This window comes from Oryctolagus cuniculus, chromosome 3 (genome assembly GCF_964237555.1).
Source record: "Oryctolagus cuniculus chromosome 3, mOryCun1.1, whole genome shotgun sequence".
Lineage (NCBI taxonomy): Eukaryota > Metazoa > Chordata > Mammalia > Lagomorpha > Leporidae > Oryctolagus > Oryctolagus cuniculus.
Window position 1 is genome coordinate 36603339 of NC_091434.1, and position 21160 is coordinate 36624498.

Here is a 21160-nt window from a genome sequence, read left to right on the forward strand (position 1 = left end):
TGTATTTATTGTTAGTAGTATATTTTTTACATGGAGTAGTTTTTGTGGGTGAAATCCATTTTAAATAACTTTCTGGTTCTAAATTCTAAACGATGAAGAGGAAATTGTCTTAACATTATAATCTTACCTGTTAGTACAGACTCTCACAGGCTTTCATTTGATTTAGTTAGGGTAAAATCACCTATCTTTCTTGTTACTGAATAGTAAGGTCATTATTTGTGTTTTAATTTATATTTAAAAACACAAGTTAAAATGTTGTTTGGTATTAGAATCCTTTTCTAGAATATATATTTTGGTTTGTTTTTTAATTTCCTGTTTACCTATTGTAGCTGGTAATTAGAGTCCACATGTCTGATGACAGTTCTAAAACAATGATGGTGGATGAGAGACAGACAGTGAGACAGGTGCTGGACAACCTGATGGACAAGTCCCACTGTGGTTATAGTTTAGACTGGTCACTGGTGGAGACCGTGTCTGAATTACAAATGGGTGAGTAACTTCATTGCTCTAATTTCCATGTGATTCCAATAGTTTTCACAGTGATAAAAACATTTTGATGCTTCTTTGTATATTTTTTCTTGTAAAAATAGCTTATACAATGTGGCATTTTTACCTTTTTTTCCTCAATTATTTTAAGAATTTCTTGGATACGAGATTATTTCTAGTTCACTTCAGATTTTATAATGGCTAAAACAAAAAATTATTTTAAAGGAAACAACATGTTTATTCCTTTGCATAGAATTGCATAGATGGGGAGGTATTTACTAAAGACAGGGTTATTTCAATTTGTGCTGAAGTCTTTATATCAGCATTTGACTTTCAGAGGAAATATAAAGCATATCATCAGTTTTCAAGGAACCAGCATCTAGAACCATGTATATTTAATATGTAGGATGTGTTCTCTGACTCCTAATTTGGAAATTAGGAAATACTTCTATATTTAAAATTAAATGACACTCACGAATCAAAGAACAATCTTGGAAATGTCCTAAATGCCCAGAACTAAATACTGTTGGAAATCCTTAATACCAAAATTTATAAAATACAACTGATATGTTTTATTTTTGAGGGTGAAATGAGAATAGGCTAATGGCTGAGGAGGGACAGCCTACAAGTGAGAAGATCCGAGTGTAGTCCTTACTCTTACCCATCTCATCCGTGTGGCCTGGCTCAGGTCCCTTCACATCACGGGGCCCTGTGTCCTTATCACCTGTAAGGGCCAAGAGCTGTGGGTCAAGATTCTGTGGTCCTGATGTGAACTACCTTACAAGGTTTCATGTCTTTCATGCAATTTTGATGAATACTAACAAAATATTGACATCTTATTTTGAGACAGAGAGAATCTTTGAAGACCATGAAAACCTGGTTGAAAATCTTCTTAACTGGACAAGAGATAGCCAAAACAAACTTATATTTATGGAGCGTATAGAAAAATATGCCCTTTTCAAAAACCCACAGGTAAGACTGAATAACATGGAGATCAGGACTTTTAGACGTGTGTCTTATTTTATTCTATAATTGCTTAGTTAATAGAGTTAAGACAGGCAACCACCAGGTTGGAACAAAATAGCTGTAAGACTCATAGGAGCATTTACTGCTGTTGAGGTGGAGTCATCTCGGGCCCGGGTGTCCGGCCTCAGAGAGGCCCCCAGGCCAGCAGAGGCACAGGGAGTGAAGCGGTGTAGGGGCAGAGCAGCTCAGGTTGTTCTGCTCTGTACTGTAGAGTTGTAGTGAACCCACATCCTGATACGGGGAATTTCTCATTTCAGTAAATAAAAATACTTCTTTGCTCAGTCATTTATTCAACCAATACTTTGATTTTTTTTCTGAGATTTAAAAAAAAAAAAAATCCCAGTAACCTTGATTATAAATTGTTGCACATTCTAATATGTTACCTTGATTTATTTGTCATCTTTCCGTATTCCAAAATAGTGTTTGAGTTAGTATTTCCCAAAACCCAGATACTTTATAAAAATTAGTAGATAAAAACAAGAACTCCACAGTAAAATGTACTTTTTTTTCTTGAGGAAAAAAAGTGTTAAAAATATTGAGTAATTATCTTTCATATGGCTTAATCGTGATACAGCTTTCCTGGGTATGTTAGCGAAGAAAACATATTTGGGTATAGCAACAGATTTTTTTTAAGACAATTATAAATCATTATACTAATGGTTAGAATTCATGTATTAGTTTAATCAAGCAAATAAGATTATTACAGTCTCAGAGAATCTAAATCCCAGAACATGAATTGGTCAGTTAAGTCCAGCATGTTTTAAGGTAATTGGCCTTATTTGTTGTACTTAATAATTTGGAAACCTTCCAGCTCCTTTAAATGTAGCTTTTGTTAGATATCTCAAAACATACTTATCAGACTCATTAGCCATTGTGTGTAATGGCATCGTGGGATTTGTGAGAGGAAAGTTTATGGAACAATTCATGGCAAATATGTAGGCAAGGAGAAGGATAGAGTTGAACGTTTTGTGCCCATACTCATGGAGCTTTTCAAAAGAATGTTCCCCTCACGCAATACTGGCAGCCGTGAACTTGGAAGTGACTCGAGAAATCATACAGGTGCCTGTGCCAAGGAAGTGATACAGTGTGTTTGTCCTTTAACTTTCATGTCATTGTTTTCCAGAATTATCTTCTGGGAAAAAAGGAAACTGCTGAGATGGCAGACAGAAACAAAGAAGTGCTGTTGGAGGTATGATCTCTACCCCCATTTTATTTCCTGCATGCCTTGTAAAACTGTATTTGTAGTCACAGTTGTAAATAGAAATTCCTATTTTCTTTGATAGCATGAGGAAGAGAACTAACTGTTTGTATGAACACATTAGGCCACTGAAGAATTTCTTAAAAGCTGCTATTTTACCTAGCGATATTCTAGTGGCCAACAAGGAGTAAGGCTCAGGGACTGCTGATGGGAGAAAGGGCTGTGAAGGATGTGGTTGTGTTGTTATCTGCCCACCCAGAGAAGAATTTGAATGTGTATTAGCTGTTTACAAATGCTTTAAGCATTATCCTTAAATTATTCAAATAAATTTTTAAAATAATGACCATTTTTTGGATGTTCTTCTTATTTTTAAGATTAATAAATTTAAACATAATTGAATTTTTGGCTTTTGCTAATTTTAAATAAATCAAAGTTAGTATTCCTAAAACTCTGAATAAAACCTGAGTTGACAGACAACAGGACAGCCAAGGAAATGAAGATCAGCATTTAGTTTCTCACACTGATAACAGCCATAAGTAGGTAAAAATCCTCTAAAATTCATAATTTTCTGTGTACTTTGGGCAGAAAGAAGCTAGTTGAGGCCCAGAGTGTTCTATGTTAGTGTTTAGTAAGGGTTTTTTTTTTTCCTTTTAGAAATACATGATTCTTTTTTTAGTGTTTTAAACTAAGCATAATCATAGAATTCAGAATTGTATGTTTATATTCCTTTCAACCTTGTATTAAATAGTTTGAAAATAAATGCCTTCTTTATCTTAACATTGTATCGTTTTTAAAATTGTTAGTCATGTTTTAAAATATATTCCTATTCAGCCTGACAGCTAATGTAAATGTATTATTAATTTACAGGAAAACAAAGTTTAATGCTTATGTTAGCCCTGATAATTTTAATAAATTTGTCATAACCATAGTTTATACATGCATTTAAGTAATATTATATTCAATTCATATTTCAAGTTAGGTTTTACAACACTTGATGATGTTTATAGGTAGGAATTCATTATTAAACTTATGATAGACATTTTTACTTAGTAAACATCTTAGTACTGCCTTTTTTTTTTTTTTTTTTTTTTACATTTTAGGCATTTATTTAGTGCAAAAGATGCATAGGATCTGAAAGAGGGGTTCATACTGAGCACCAGGAAGCCTAGGGTGGATGGCACAGTCCCCTCCTGGCAAGAGGCTAGGAAACAGGGCAGGACAGACACACCCAAGCTTTTAACCCACTTCCAAAGGTGGTTAATTAACCTGACTGGTGATGGGCACCCAGGTGTGGCCAAATAGGGGCACGAGGTCACACGGGTATGACGAAGGCGTGGTCTTCTGGTTCACAAACAGTACTGCCTTACTAGATCAAAAATACATTCATATTTAGAATAGAACGTTCTATTTGAGATAAAATTAGCATGATACTTCCTTATTAACCATTATTACAGGGCCAGCCATTTTGTAGGGATAAGCACAACTTTTTTCTTCAAATCTAGGAATTACATGTTTGCAAATCATCTTGTTATTTTAGGAATGTTTTTGTGGAAGTTCTGTAACTGTACCAGAGATTGAAGGAGTACTGTGGTTGAAAGATGATGGCAAGAAGTCCTGGAAAAAGCGTTATTTCCTCTTACGAGCATCTGGTATCTACTATGTCCCCAAAGGAAAAGCAAAGGTGTGTCCCTCTGTAGTTGGCTTTGAAACTTTCTTGTTAACACTAATTGCCTTTAAATTTCAGTTTGCATGCTGGCAAGCCGAATCCAGGTTATGATCTGGTTCAACTCATGTAGAACACACACATAATATTGTTTTAAGTTGAGAATCACTCTACTCTAGATATGAATTTATAGGAATTGAATGAGATATTTTCTTGTTATTTACAGACAGCTTTATTAAACTATTGTAGTTTATATACTATGCCATATTTAAAGTTTCTAAAATGCAAATATTTGCAAACAATTTCGTGTTCATCATGAATGACGAGACATGAAGGGAAATGGACTGCCTTTTTTGCTGCGTTCTAGACTAAAGAAAAGCGTTTACAGAGACTCTCATTGTCTTCTGCAAAATAGCAGCAATTTCTGCTTAGCGAAGTTGATACTGAACTAGAAGCCATTACCAGGTAGGACATTTGCTTGTTTGTGCATTGGTGTTCGTTCATTCAGTCTTTCGGATGTTTTATCTTAGGTCTCTCGGGATCTGGTGTGCTTTCTCCAGTTGGATCACGTCAATGTTTATTATGGCCAGGACTATCGGAACAAGTACAAAGCACCTACAGACTACTGTTTGGTGCTGAAGGTAAACATAGATCTCTTTAGGAATTTTAATTGGTGGTAAACAGAGCAAAGCTTACTGCACATCTTAGAACAGTTTAAAACTCCCTCAAGTATGCTATTTTTCCTTGGTGGGTTTTAAAAAAGGAACAGTGAAAGATGGTAAGGAAGGCCGGCGCCGCGGCTCACTAGGCTAATCCTCCGCCTAGCGGCGCCGGCACACCGGGTTCTAGTCCCGGTCGGGGCGCCGGATTCTGTCCCGGTTGCCCCTCTTCCAGGCCAGCCCTCTGCTGTGGCCAGGGAGTGCAGTGGAGGATGGCCCAGGTGCTTGGGCCCTGCACCCCATGGGAGACCAGGAAAAGCACCTGGCTCCTGGCTCCTGCCATCGGATCAGCGCGGTGCGCCGGCAGCAGCGCGCCGGCCGCGGCGGCCATTGGAGGGTGAACCAACGGCAAAGGAAGACCTTTCTCTCTGTCTCTCTCTCTCTCACTGTCCACTCTGCCTGTCAAAAAAAAAAAAAAATAAAAAAAAAAAAAAAAATAAAAAAAAAAAAAAGATGGTAAGGAAAAGCAGCATATGCCACAGCCGGTCTTTAGCCAATGAGCCCTTAATTAGGTTAATTTAATAAGGAGTGGGTACGTGGTACATGTTGAGTTGTAAGCATTGAATCATAATCTGTGAAATAAAGTTCATTATAAATTTGAGATTCATTTAATAGCAGGCTTATTTTAGGAAAACTTAGAGCCAAATGTGGAACACTTTTTTTTCTTCCTGTCCTTACTCAGCATAACCATCAGAGGGCACCCAACTTCAAAAGAGACTGGGTCTCATCCATCCAGAAATAATTTTTGTCTTTTTTCCTTGAACGTAGCCATGAGCTCTCATGCATGGATTATGACCTATCTGAGCTGTTTTGGGGGAGATTATTTTTTCTCCTTTATCCAAGCTTGTGAGCATCTCACACATTGTAGCTATTCTTTTGAGAAGAACTGATATTTCTAGTTTATGTTTAATGATCATTGGAAATTGATAAAGACAACATATAAGAATTTGGGAAAATTAATGATATAATTTTTTCTTATTGGTTCCATCAAAGTAACCCCTTGATAATTACTTAGCTTTACATGTTTATGTCATCACATTTGATTTCACTTTTCTTTGAGAATTGTTAGTTGGGTTTGGAGCATAGCATTTATCTAGGATGTGGAGGTGAGATTTTGATTGACAAAATCTGGCATACTGTTATGTCAGCCTCTTATTAAATAATCCTTTCTTGGCAAATACTGCTGTACCATTCCAGTTACTTTTAGGAATGAATACTTTTTTAAAACATTTTTACATTTTATTATTCATATATTTATTTATTTTCTTTTATTGAAAAGCAGAGAAACAGAACCCTCCATCTACTTGTTTTTTCCCCAAATGCCTGAAACAGCTAGGGCTTGGGCAGGCCAAAGCCAGGAGCCTGGAACTCAATCTAGGCCTCTCATGTGGGTGGCAGGACTCAAGTACTTGAGCCATCATCTGTTGCTTTCCAGATTGTGCACCAGCAGGAAGCTAGATAACAGAAGAATAGAGCCAGGAATCAAACCAAGTACTCTGACAGGGCGTGTGGGCATCCCAAGTAGTGACTTAACTACTGTGCCCACCCCTGGGAGCAAATCATTTTTAAAAAGTCAGTACAAAGTTGCTTAATCCACTATGTTCAAAACAAGGTTACTGTGGTTGGCTGAGATGAGTCAGAACTCGCCCCATGAAGGACATGGGTGTGGGGTGCTGGGGAAGGGGTGCAGTTCTGGCAGAAAAGATGTAGGGAAGAGCAGATAGCTGTAGGCAAGGCAACCAACAGCATCTGCTGCAACCGATGTTAATTATGATCACTAACTTTTTAATTTATAGAAGTGTAATACATTTTAATTTATATACTATATAAATATATTACATATTTACATATTTTTTTAAATCAGAGAATAATCCCATCTGCTGCCTTTCCAAATGCTGGCAACAGTTAGGGCAAGGCTGGACTGAAGCTACGAGTTGGGAACTCAATCCCCACGTGTGTGGCAGCTCTCCCACATGTATGGCAGAAACTCAGTTACTTGACTTGTCATCACTGCCTTCTTAGATCTACATTAGGAAGGAAGCTGGGGTCAGAAGCCAGAGCTGAATATTGGACCAGGGACTCTGATGGAGACACAAGCATCCTAACTGGTGTCTTAACCACCAGGCCAAACTATTATTTAATCCCTTTGGCAACTACAGAATTCTCAGGTTCAGAATATTTTTGTGCTAAGCCTTTTTTCTTCTGTTTATTTTATAGTAATAAATTTTGTATTCAATATTTGTTTTTAGTGAACCTAAACTCATTTTTATATCAAAAATATTCACTGTATTAGAATGAAAAGCATACTGCTAGATAGAAATAGTAAAAATAATGGCTACCACTTACTGAAGAACTTTAAGGTAATGGGCCTGCACTAGGCACACTAAGACAAATTGGTCTCAAGTCTGTCCCTACTTCCCAGGTGTGAAAACTGAGGTAGATGAATCCATCTGCCCAAAGCCATGCAAATACTAGGATTTATTTGTTTGAAAAGCAGAGTTACAAGGAAAGAGAGAGGGAGGGTGACAGAGAAAGACCTTCCATCTTCTGGTTCACTCCCCAAATGGCTGCAATGGCTGGAGCTGGGCTGATCCGAAGCCAGGAGCCAAGTGCCGCTTGGTCTCCCACGTGGGTTCAGGGGCCCAAATACGTGGGCCATCTTCTGCTACTCTCGTGGGTACATCAGCAGGGAGCTGGATCAGAAGAGGAGCAGCTGGGACTTGAACAGGGGTCCAGATGGGATACTGGCACTGCAGAGGTTGGTTTAACCTGCTACCCCACAGCACCAGCCCCCAAATGTTAGGATTTAAAGACATGTCTTGGGGTAAGTATTTGGTGTCATTTTGGGATGCGCCCATCCAGTGTTAGAGTGGCTGCATTCTAGTTCCAGCTCCACTTCCAAGTCCAGATTTCTTCTGGATTTCACCCTGGGAAGCAGCCAGTGATGACTGACATGGTTGGGTCCCTGCTACCCATGTGGGAGATCCAGATCGAGTTCTTGGCTGTTGGCTTTGGCCTTGCGCAATCCTGGCTGTTACAGGCATTTGTGGAGTGAACCAGCAGATGGGAAATAAAACATAAAAATGGCATTCCTTTTTTCCCGTGAAGCCTTTACTAGATTTTGCCTGTGTAAATATTATTCTTGAGCATGTGAGTTCCAACAAATAAAATTATGCTGTGGCAAAATGTTTAATGCAAATTTAACTACTTTATCAGCCTCAGTGTGAGTCTTCCAGTGAAATGCAGGATAGGGGAAATATATACACACTGTAAAAAGAAAATGTTGATAATTTATTTTCTAAAAGATTAATAATAATGGTAGGAAAAGTTTATTTATAGAATTTGATAATTTTAGAATATTTCTGAAACTTTATGGGAATATGAGATTAAAAGATAAGTTTATTTTGGTGCAAAAGAAATTGGGAGGATGAGTGTTTAGCCTCGCAGTTAAGACACCCGCATTCCACATCAGGGTGCCTGAGTCCAGCTTCCTGGAGCTTCCTGACCTGCTGACTTCCTGCAGACTGGGAAGAAGTAGTGATGGCGCAAGTGATTGAGTCCCTGCCACCTGTGCATGATACCTGGATTGAGTTCCAGGCTCCCAGCTCTGAACTGGCCTTGTAGTGGCCATTAGAAGCATTTGAGCAGTGAACCAGTGGATGGGTACTTTGTATGTCTTTGTGCTTTTGCCTCTCTTTTCCTCTCTCTCCTTTAAAGTATTTATTTTTTGTTTGGTTATATATATTTTTGGTAAAGTTCACTCTCCAAGTGCTCAAAAGTGATAGCCAGGGCTGGGCACACCAAAGCCAGGAACTCAACCCAGGTCTCGAATGTGGGTGATAGGGACCCAAGTGCTTGAGCCATCACTTGGAAGCTGCAATCAGAAGCAGCATCCAGGACTGGAACCCAGGCACACCAATATGGAATGCAGGTGTCCCAAGATTTTTTTTTTGGACAGGCAGAGTGGACAGTGAGAGAGAGAGAGACAGAGAGAAAGGTCTTCCTTTTGCCATTGGTTCACCCTCCAATCCAATGGCCACTGTGGCCGGCGCACCACGCTGATCTGAAGCCAAGAGCCAGGTGCTTTTCCTGGTCTCCCATGCGGTGCAGGGCCCAAGAACCTGGGCCATCCTCCACTTCACTCCCAGGCCACAGCAGAGAGCTGGACTAGAAGAGGGGCAACCAGGACAGAATCTGGCACCCCAACTGGGACTAGAACCCAGTGTGCCGGTGCCGCAGGCAGAGGATTAGCCTATTGAGCCGTGGCACCGGCTCCAAGTAGCCTCTTAACCACTGCACCAAACACCTGCTCCTCTCTATGTAGTAAATTTTTAAAGATGAGGCAGAGTAATTTAGTATAGTAGGTAGAAAGGGAAAAGTGGTTTGCTCTTAGGGAAGGAGTATGAATTTTTTTTTAAGATTTATTTATTTGAAAGGCAGAACTACAGGTAGAAGAAGACAGATCTTCCATCCATAGGCTCACTCCCCAAATGACTGCAACAGCCAGGGCTGGTCCAGGAAACCAGGAGCCTAGAACTCCATCCAGGTCTCCGATATGGGTGTCTGAGATCCAAGTACTGAAGCCATTGCCCATTGCTTTCCCAGGCACGCTAGCAGGGAGCTGCATCAGAAATGGAGCAGCTGGGACCTTAACCAGCACTCTGGGATGCCGGCAGCACAGGCAGCAGCTTAACCCACTGTGCCCCCATGATTGCTCCTGAAATGAACTTTAAAGCACTGCTTCTAATAGAAATATGCTGTGTGTGATAATCCTGGAAGAAATAGGGTGAATAACTAGTCTTATTTTTGAACTTCTTATATGCCAGTGTAAGAATTAATTCTCAAGTTCTGTATGTACAAAGTGATAGGGATAGTGTGCATACTCACTTGTTCTCCTTTGAGGTATAGTATACATACTCTCTCTTTGGACTGCAGTTTTAGAGTACCACTTCTAGTGACGGGAGTTAGCTCTCTAACCCTAGTTTTTGCATAAACAGAGAAAAGTAATCTGATAGCACAGAAGTAATCCAGGGTTCTTTATATATTCTCATTGGGATTTTTAAGAATCTGCTTTTGGGCTTCTAGATTTTAGCAGTGAAGGTCTCTTTCATACTTACTCTTAGCCCTTGTGTGATTTTGGAAGTGGTAGTATAATACTGTGGGGAAAAGAGATGCAGAAGCAGGAAATTCAGAGGAAGATTTTATCCTAATAATGTTGGGGGGAAAAAGTACAGTGTCATAATAGGTTTGTGGCCTTGGAATGAAATTGCCTGGATTCAAATCCCAGTTGTTTACTTACTGAGAGCAATTTTAAGTGCTGTCACATGCCTTGCTTTCTTCTCAGAATGTGGAGACAATACCATGTAACTCAGAGTTTTCACAGGGATGGAGTGCTCTGGACTATTTCACATAGTGTCTGATCCATAGTAAGTGCTCAGTAAATGCCACTGATACTAAAAATAACAGCATATTAGCGGAATAGGCAACCTTCTAAGGTACTGATACAGAGCGTGCATGACCATAAGGAAAGTTAGGAATGCCTTTATTATGTGAATGAAGAATTTTGAAGGTTCCAAAAATACTTTAAACTAGAAAGTAATCTGATGTGTGACTTAAAAGTACCAAGTAATTATATTATAGTACTCTTTAGGGTATTACCTGGATTCCCAGGTTAAAGGGATGAGGAGAGAAGGATAGAGATAAGTTCTCTTAGTTTACCCCTTTTGTTTTGTTGATTTTAAAAACAAAGCACCTTCTTTATGTAAAGACTGAATAGAAGTGAGTGCGCGCGCATACGCATAAACACACACACACACACACACACACAGGCAGGGTTTCTACAGCAGCTGAATTCCCCTCCATCAAAAATGGTTTCTAGGGGCAAGATGCTGCTTGGGATGCCCACATCCCTTATCAGAATGCTTGAGTTCGAGTCCCAGCTCCATTTCCCATTCTAGCTTCCTGCTAATGCATGCCTTGGGAGGCAGGAGGATTGCCCAAGTATTTGGATTCCTGCTAGCTATGTGGGAGACCTCATTTGAGTTCTGGATCCTGGCTTTGACCTAGCCCAGACCCAGCTGTTATCGGCATCTGGGGAGTGAACCAGCAGATGGAAGATCTCCGTCTCTATCTCCTTCTGTCTTTCAAAAAATGGCACTATGGTGCAACAGGCTAAGCTGCCACCTGCGAACTGGGTACCAGTTCAAGTCCTTGCTGCTCTGCTTTCCATTCAGCTCCCTGCTAATATGCCTGGAAAAGCAGCGGAAGGTGGCCCAAGTGTTTGGGCCCCTGCACCCACATGGGAAATTGAGATGAAGCTCCTGGCTCCTAGCTTCTGTCTGGCCCAGCCCCGACTGTTGTGGCCACTTGGGCAGTAGACCAACGAATGGAAGAGTTGTTTCTCTCTCTCCCTACCCCTGTTTGGAACTCTGCTTTTCAAGTAAATAAAATAGAAGAAAAAAAAAAAAGGGCCAGTGTTTTGACACAACTGGATGAGCCACTGCCCACAGTGCCAGCATCCCTTACGAGTGCTGCTTTGTGTCTCAGCTGCTCCTCTTCTTGATCCAGCTCTGTGTCGTTGCACCCAGGAAGGCAGCAGAAGATGGTGTAAATGACTGAGCTCCTGCCAGCCACATGGGAGACCCAGATGGAGTTCCAGGCTGTGACTTCAACCTGGTCCAGCACTGGCTTCTGCAGCCATTTGGGGAATGAACTCGTGGATGGGAGATACTCTGCTTTCTCCCCACCCCACCCCCAACTCTGCCTTTCGAATAAATAAATGAATCTTTTTTAAAAAGTTTGTAACCAAAAGGCAGGTGGTGGTAAAGAAGCTACCCTGTAGCCCTTGTTCTGATCTCTGAGGCCTGTCCAAGAAACAGTGCCTCCACAAAGCAGCAAACAGACTTCCAACCCTACTTGGCAACACAGAGAAGGCTCACTTTCAGTTACCCAGTCTGCAGCACAAACTGTGACTTGTTAAGGTCAAGGACATTCTGTTTTGGTTATCACTGTATCCCAAAACCTAGTTGAATCATCTGGCAAATAGTTCTTGTTCAGTAAATGTTGAGTGAATTGAGGTAAAACTCCCCTTCTTCCTTTTACCAAGAAATACCACTTGCTATCCTGCTTTGCTCTTTCAAGATTGCTATGGTGGTTTATTATATGGTGGTAAATTATATTTATTATATGAACAAAGAATAAATTCGGTAGAGGACCTATATATTGTCAGAGGAGAGACCTATTCAGTGTTCATTTGCCAATCTCTTATTGTTAGGGATTTATTCTTTTTTTTAATTATAAGGGACAAGGCTTATTGGTGGGGAAACCCAACAGACTGGAGAGAAGGGGTGAAGAAGGAAAAGAGGGAGAAGGAGAGCATGAGAGAGAGATCAAGAGACAGAGAGCGCCATGTGTTCAGGGACAGGTCCTCTTAAAATTTTGCTGGGGGGCAGGCAGGGAAGTAGGATCAGTGAATCCCATTAGGATGGGGGTGGTGCTGACACCGGAGGTTGGGCCATGTGGTCACCTGGCTTCCAACAATGGTGGTTGGAGCTAGAGTCTAGGATGGTGTCCAGGGTGTAGATGGCGCCATAGATAACAACACTTACCCATTTTACTAGCATTTCACTACTTTTGTTTTTTATAAAGCAAGAGTTGTATGGGATTACATTAGCCCCCAAAGTCTAGGAGCAATAGAGGAACAATGACCTGTCTTTAGAGCTACTCCCTGCTGGTATGGGGCGATGTCTCAAGCCACTGTCTCCTGAGTGGGGAACTGAGTATATCCCTGTAGCAGCATTTGGTTGACCGCCTGGTTGGTGAAGGCCTTGGTTCGTTCCATTATCATCTTCTGTAAACACTTTACCAGACATGGTAGTATAAAAGACAGGGTGAGACTAGCAAATGGAATCCTAAGAGAGGCATTAACCAAGTAATGAGAAGATTTCATAGAGGAGAGGAAATGAGGGCAGTCTCTGGACCCTTGTGAAGACTGTCTGATGGACATGGTTAAAGCTGATCCCAACCAAGACCAGGGGAAAAGCCACTCATCTTTTGCAGGTAGAGGGGTTTGTCTGTAGAGAAATTCTGAACAATCATACAGCATTAAGTGGGGGAGAGGACCATCAATACACACAGGTCGGGAGTAGAGCCATTGATGTTAGAGTAGAGGCTATGATTACAAAGGAATGAGGCCCAAGTGGGCTAGACAGGGTCTAGAACAAAGGACAGAGTCATTATTGGAGAACCTAACAGTGCTGCTCCCTAAACACGAATAAGTTTTCCAATTGAGAGGCAAACAGAACCTGACAGAAGGGGCCTGTTAATAATTAAGTGAGCTTTAAGGCCTTGCCAGTTATGAGGCCCAGACCTATCTATGTCTTAACATGGTTACACCATAAGGGAGGTGTGAACCTCCTTGGGGAAGGCACCCGGTTGACTTTGACTACCTAGCTGGCCAGGTGAATGCAGGCAGCATCTCTAACAGGAAATTTACAGTTCTGCCTGCAGTGTTGCTGACCCTACTTGGCCATCCCCTCAGCAGCGTCCTTCGACTCCAGGGCAGGTCCATTTCCAGTGATCCAGCTCTTGGCTGGCAGAGCTGCCAGGGCTCTTCATAAGCTGACTTCTGCTGAAGCCCTAGCTTTCCACCTTGAAAGTCACTGCAGTGGACTGGCCTGTTGGGTCTCTTTGAGGGCAGATCACTGTGTGAGACAGCCATTAATTGGCCTGCCACCTATCTTTACATTGCTTCTGCAGCCTAGCTTCCTCCTCCTGATTTTTGTTAAAGCAGACCAGAGGATGCAAGTCAAGGGGCTGCTTAAATCCCATCTCTAATCTCGGAGGCCTAAACTAGATGTCTGTAGTCACAGGTACGTTCTGATAGTGGGTTTTTGTGAGGTAGACAGTGCCCATTAGGAATGCTATGTCCGCACTTGAAAACTTTCCCTTTGTTTGGTCTGAAACGGAGGATTTGCCTGTTTACTGTGCCTATGGTAAAGTAAATCTAGCTGTGAAATTATAATTTAAGGTCTCATTTTGGCTATGCTATTACATAAAATGTAATTTTATGCTATTACATAAAATGTTAGCCATAGGGATTTATTCTTTAAGACTTTGACTATCTCCCTCAACAAGCAAGTAGTTTTGGTGCTAAATGTTATATTAGAGGAGTTGAGTTCTGCAAGGCAATGAATAGGATAAATGAATTTACATTTTTTCCCTTTCAATGTAGACCAGATGAATGATCAGTAATATTGCAGATAATTTTAGTGACTTTTATTGGTGACCATCTATTCCTATTGTATTGAGAATATAAGGATTTTCATGACAAATGAATGTGGTTGTGGAATTTTGTGAAAACTAAATTCTTTTAAAGCTGCTGTTTTTTTAACAATAGAATATATACATTTAAGAATTTTTCAGAGTGACTAAAAAGAAAGGTAATCATAGGTCATTACATCCAGAATGAAGCTTTTCTTCCAAAGATTGAGCCCCCGTGAAGTTAAAATACCTTAAATCTGTTCCTAACACATGCATTTTATAGCCATGGTCAAGTGAGCCACCTCTCTTCCAAGCCGCAGCTGAAAAGTACAGTGAGTTCTGGAAACTAAATACGATGATGCCATTGAAAAGCTGCTTGTTCTGCTGTGGGCACGTGCTGCAGGCCTGAAGTTTGGTTGTTAGAGGATCCTACAAGGCCATACTCGTCTGAGTGACCACAAGCTCTAGTCCTAAATGCCCAGTGTTCACCTCCAGAGAATCCCTGAAAGCTTTACCAAAGACCCTGTGTCTTTTGGAGTTTTCTGAACCCATCATAGTAGGTTCAAAGTGAAATCAAACACTGTCTTTTCATAGTCTTAAATATTGAGAATTCTATGAACTTTATCAACCTTAATGGACTTTATTTCTTTGAAATGTAGAAGAGATATTTGAGGATTTTCCAAGATGTGAAGGTAATTTGGATATCTTGATCTAAAATTTTGCATGTTTCTTTCTCATTCACTTCATAAAAATTCTTAAGAAACACTTTATTTGGTCTTATGGCCAAACAAGAAATACAGATTGGCCATTACTCTAATTTGCCAGGGTATATATAAGCTTTGAACTTGCAAAGATATGTTTAAGCCTTGATAGATTTTTTTCTCCAAGGGACTTAGTTGGATTTTGCTTTTAATCCTGTAGCACCCACAGATCCAGAAGAAATCTCAGTATATCAAATACCTTTGCTGTGATGATGTGAGGACACTGCATCAGTGGGTCAATGGAATTCGCATTGCCAAGGTCAGTTTCCCTTTGGTTTGATGATGGACTAAGAGGTGTTGAATGATACAGTTTTGCTTGTTGTTACATTTCCCTGATTATTTCATGTTCATTATTTTGTTAGTGTCTAGTTTTCTCAGGCCTAAGTTTCATGTTTGCTGCCTTTTTTCCTTCTTAATAGATTAAACTTTCAACAGTTAGTATCTGTGGAATAATACTGTTGATAAAAGCTTGGATAGCATCAGAGTGATTCATTTTGGCTTTGGGGAGTGTACTACATGATTCTAACACAGCAGGATTTAGCCAGAGGAAAATAAATTTTTTTGATTGACTACTTGAATAATGATCATATACCAACCCAATTCAGAGCAATATCCTGAATAGTGCTGAGGATGGAGAATTTGGGATGAAAAAATGTTTATAGTGAATATAAATTAGAATCAAGTGTTGACTTCTTACTGCCTTTCTCAAAATGAGGAAAAATAAGAGATTATAATTTATTGATATTAAATGATGTTTTGAAGTCTTATTGGTGTTAATTTTACTACAAACTATGAATCAGTAAGTGCAAAGTGTCCCTCTCTCCCACTTCATCCTTCTGTGTCAGACCTACCTAGCAGAGTTCAGATATAATCATTCACTGCCTTCACTTTAGTATGGGAAGCAGCTCTACGTGAACTATCAAGAAGCCTTGAAGAGGACAGAGTCTGCTTATGACTGGACTTCCTTATCCAGCTCTAGCATCAAATCAGGATCCAGTTCCTCCAGCATCCCAGGTAGTTCTAAATGCTTGGCAGCATCACTTCACTTTTTTATTATGAAAGCCTCGAGGGACTGATAGTTGACCTGATAATTTCAGCTGGATTCTTAGAAACCAGAGCTATGCCTAATTTCTAAATCCTAATCAACAGATGCTTTTTTAATTTTTATTTGTTAGAGAGGACATTATCTTGGGTAGTTACAAATGAATTTGAAATGGAAAATCAGCATATAAACTTCTAAATCCAGGAATTTGGGGTATTTATATTAATAAAATTCATTAAAACTCAAACAGCTGAAAAACAACTATTAATGTGTAATCTGTCAAAGAAATTGCTCTGGGGAGTCAGAATCCCTGGTGAAACTGGCCTCCCACCACACAGGCTTCCTGACATTGCAGTAGAAGGAGATTCATGGAACTAATTCAGTATCACAGTTCAGGAAGCCACTTAACATCAGACTTTCTTACATTCTCACGGGAAATCAGTGATACTCAGAAGGTGCTTATCTTGAGATTCCATATCATTTAAACAAGTATACTGTTACCATCTGTTAAGATTAATGCTTCTTTCCCTTCAAATGCTCCTTGAGTATTCATATCCTCTAAAAGCAATATTTTTATTGTTCTGGCATGTTTTTAGTGAAAAAAAAATCACATTAAATAGTATTTGTTTAAAAACAAGATATGACTTGTTTATAAACAAGTAAATATAAAACAAATTCAGAAGTATATATACCTGGGTTAATGTATACTTGCATGTATACCCTGGTTCTGTCCCCTGAGGGGCTAAGAAGCAGTGACATCCCAGGGACAGTGAGGTCCTGGTTTCTCACCATTTGCCAAACTGTCATACCAAACATGCTACTGACTGTGGTGTGGCATCCTGAGTCAGAAAAAGAACATTAGGAAAAAGCTGATGAAATCTGACTAACATATGGAGTTAATAGTAACATACCCAGTATTAGCTCCTTATTTGTGACAACACCATAGTAATAAGCTGTTCTAATAACCAAATATCTAATATGTGAATATTTAAAACTGCACTTTTATTAAAATGGAAAAAGTATCTTCAGGAAGATGGATTGAAAAGACAAGGGTGTAGCAAGTGGGATTTCAAATAGTGATTGTTGTTTTCCACTTGAGAGGTAGAGAGATCCACAGAGACAAGACAGACCGATAGCCCTTGTGCTGGTTCATTCCCCACACGCCCACAGGCAGGAGCTGGGGCTCCACCCAGATCTTCCCTGCGTGGCAGAGGCCCACCTATGTGAGCCATCACTTGTTGCCTCCCAAAGTACACATCAGCAGGACGTGGAGTTGGGAACAGTGTTGTGGACTTGAACCAGGCACTCCAACATGGGACATGGGCTACCCAAGTGATGTCCTTAACTGCTGCACCACTCTCCCCATCGACAGGATTTTAGAAAACAAAATTTAAGGGATAGATGCTTGAGAAAAGATTAATATTTAAAATACATACATATATAGCACTTAACAAGTCAAGTACCTCCACATTTTATGAAATGGCACAATGCCTTTTCCCACTCCAGCATCATTCATATACTTTTTGTGACGTGTTGGGCAGACTTGTTTATGTAAACCATAAAATCAAATATATTAATGTTGAGGAGAGCTCAAGGGTTCATGAGTTCAGCCTCCTGTCCTATTTGGCTGTTGTCCTAGATACTAAATAGAGATGATAAATGAGGCTAGTGAAGTTGTAGGTTTTCCAAAACTACTCAGCTATTGAACCACCAAGAAAGAAGAGAGGTTTTATTTCACATGGCTTTCATTTTCTTTCAAAGGATTTTCTTAACTTTATCCAGAGAAGTTCGGGTTTAGGATTTCTTTGTGGCTGTTGCATCTGACTTTACTGGCTAACTGGGCTGAACTTAGTTAATACTGCAATCCAGTAACACTCACCCATCACAGAGTGATTGAATGGGATCACCTTTCACAGCTGAGTTTCCACGAAATGCTGGGCATTGAGATAGGAGCATCTGCATGGTTGTTTGACCTGACCTGAAGTCCAGGGAAACAAGCATGCCAGTTCTCTTAGCCCGTCTGTCTGTTGAGAGACACCATTCACTCAGCCCTTCCCACAGGCCCTGCTCACACCTTTCTGTGCCTTACTGGAGGGCCAGGCTATGGCATGCCTGCTGGCCTACTGGACCAACACCTGGGTCTCCAGGAAACACATTTCTCACTTGGAATTCAAATTCTAAGTATTGTTGATCAAAAACACGTAATTACTGTATATGAGTTGAATCTTTTGGATATAGTTCTGAGATGGCCTGGGGTAGGGAGAGTAAATAGCCTGTTTCTCCACATAATGAGGACCCCCCCCATTGATGGTTCATAGATAATCTTTAACTTTTTAGAAGTTGATTTCATGAAAAACGGGTTGTCAGGATTCCAACAATGTAAATCTTTTATAGTTGTGATGGTGAACTGTTTAAAAAGAATCCAAGATTCCCCGTTTTCTAGTGGAAAATACTGGCTGGTTGATCACGAGTGGATTAAGATGAACTTGCTATTGTATATGGCATTTGGCTTTCTGTAAAAGCTCTGCACATCCATATTCATACTTTTACAATAATGCTGATGGACTTAATTACATTTTTTGGAAACTGTCGTCAACAGAGTCTCAGTCGAATCACTCTAATCAGTCTGATAGTGGCGTCTCGGACACCCAGCCCGCAGGACACGTCCGTTCCCAGAGCGCCGTGAGCTCCATCTTCTCTGAAGCCTGGAAGCGAGGCACTCAGCTGGAAGAGTCCAGCAAGGTAACACACCGCCTAATTCACATAGAAACATTGGCCCTGTTCCCTGGGGCTAGCTGCCTACTCTCTTATTCCTTTATTCGGAATCTTGTTTTGGTCCTATTTCAGTTATCTTTAATCTTCAGTTTTCATGAAGATAATACGTGGAACTGTTTCACAGAGACCTGTTGCTCTGACTGCCCCTTGGAAATGAGTATTTGCAAACTGACCCAAATGACCTAAGATCGCAAAATTAAACAAACCCTGGCAGCTTAACTCCTTTATTTGGATGAGTAGTAGCAGTGACCTAAATACATTCCAGAGAAGCTGCTTACACCTAGTTTTTATTCATAGTTAAATATATTCAGACCCATCCTTTATCTTCCTTTTCTTTTTGACATTTATGGATGGATTTTCTCTGATTCTGCTGTACTCTTAGATGTTGGATTCCTGAGCTTTGCAGGTAGATTGTTTAGTGGCACTGAAGGATGAGTGTACTTACTGTAAGCCTGTAGATAATATTTGGAAAAACACAGCGGTTCTTAAAGTGCAGTTGAAAAACATGGTAGTCCTCTGTCCAGTCAGGGCTACTTCAGAAGGTTCATGGAAAAACAGAATGAAAAGATGATGTAGCAAAAAAATTCTGAAATCCTTACGTGGTTTTTTCATAATACACATTTTCTGTGAACTTCTTGAAGACTCCTCATATGCACGGATTTCAGATTTTTATCTGTTCTTCCCGAACTTTGAGCAGTGCCCGCAGAGCCTCTAGTTCTGTGGGCAGTGTGACCTGCTGCAGCCCCCACTTGATGACGCCGCGCTCACCTCATCCTGAGCCCAGCATTGCCTCTGGCCTGACAGTCTCGGGGTTTTCCCAGGGATCATTTTGATTGTTGTTGTTCATTTGGTCTGAGTCACTTACACATGAAGTACAATTACAAAAGAGATATAAATGGACATTTAAACTTATTTATTTCTTAAAATACATGTGTTTTCTAGTTCTACAGAGGTTGATTACCTGGAGAGGGTGGGCAGGCATCCGCTGCAGTTCCCTCAGCAGCGAATATTTGAGAACTGGTTCTAATGACCTGAATTCTCAGCGTGCTGACACCAACTCCCTCACCAGAGACTCAGACTTTTAACAAATAGCTCTCTCTCCCTCCTCCCATTTAATCAGTTTGGATGGAGCAGATATTCTAAGTACACACTGGAGAAGCTGGTTTGCTAATTGACTACAGAAAAATTCTTTGCCTTAGTGAATGACTCATGGTGAGATCCGTGTGCACTTTAAGTCATGAAGCTACGTTCTTGGTACGTGTAAGGCCAAGGGCAACAAAAGCCCAGATGCTCCGAGCTCAGCGTGGTCTGTCCACGCATGGAGCTGGGAAGGCGCACGCGCTGCCGCGTGTGCAGCACTGACGTTTGCTTGTGTCCTGATCCCCCTGTGTTTCTTCCCTGTTACCTCAGGCTCAGGTGCCCAATGAGAAGGCCAGCGCAGCTAAGGTCCGCACCCCTGAAGCAGCCAAGACAGGGTCAAGTTAAGGTCAGGGGCTGTTCTGTGGAAACACATTAACCTGGGTGGCTCCTATAACTGGATTTTACAGACTAATACTTCTACCTTGAGGTGTAATTTTTAAGGGAAACCTGAGTGTCCTGATGGGCATTAGAATTGAGCCCTATCACGAGCCTTCTAGTTCACTAACCCAAGCATTCTCCATGCTAATCAGATGCCATTCTTACTTGAAACCAAATGGTTTATCTTGGATCCTCGAAGTTTGTTAAAAGCCTAAAAGATGTACTGGAAATTATTAAACCGGGGTCCGTCCGTCCTTCCTTCTCTTGGAAAGAGCTTGAGTTACAGTCCTGCATGATCGGCCGTGTGCATCCCAGCACCGGAGGCGCACGGGCTGGGTTTCCTCTCCTCTTCCGTGCGCTTTCATGATCAGTTGCTGTAGTGTTTACGGAGCATTCCTTCATGGATCTTCCAGTAAAACAAACGTGAAGACTGTGCCCCAGCCCTTTACTGGCTTTGCTGGGTTTCTGTGCATGTTGGCTGCGGGTGTCTCCCCGGCCACCGGCGCGTGTTGAGCGCCTCCACCCTGTGTGACTGTGCACGCTTGCTGAGCATTCTCACTGCGCTGTCTGTTCTTAGCGTCCGGGAGCCATCTCGGTGCCTGGCGCGGCCCTCTCCCCCTCCTCCTACCTGCCTGCCGGGGGCCCGCACAGTTCCCTAGCCAGCCGGAGCCCAGCAGGGGCGGTGCTCAGAGGCTGTCCACGCGGGCCTGC

At 41.0% G+C, this 21160-nt stretch overlaps 1 protein-coding gene across 6 annotated transcripts in view; it reads left to right on the forward strand.

Moving 5' to 3' along the window:
- The window catches only part of RAPH1 (Ras association (RalGDS/AF-6) and pleckstrin homology domains 1), a 159865-nt gene that overhangs the window by 90546 nt on the left and 48159 nt on the right, over positions 1–21160 (forward strand). For 5 of the 6 annotated variants that reach the window (XM_051848255.2, XM_070070347.1, XM_070070343.1 and 2 more), the window contains 8 exons: positions 330–489; positions 1337–1458; positions 2636–2701; positions 4248–4391; positions 4904–5014; positions 15275–15373; positions 16008–16128; positions 18756–18898. In XM_051848255.2, the coding sequence (XP_051704215.2) occupies positions 330–489; positions 1337–1458; positions 2636–2701; positions 4248–4391; positions 4904–5014; positions 15275–15373; positions 16008–16128; positions 18756–18898 (966 nt within the window). Of the gene's footprint in view, positions 1–329; positions 490–1336; positions 1459–2635; positions 2702–4247; positions 4392–4903; positions 5015–15274; positions 15374–16007; positions 16129–18755; positions 18899–20341; positions 20418–21160 lie in introns of all 6 variants that reach the window. The other variant, XM_070070346.1, reaches the window with a different exon arrangement.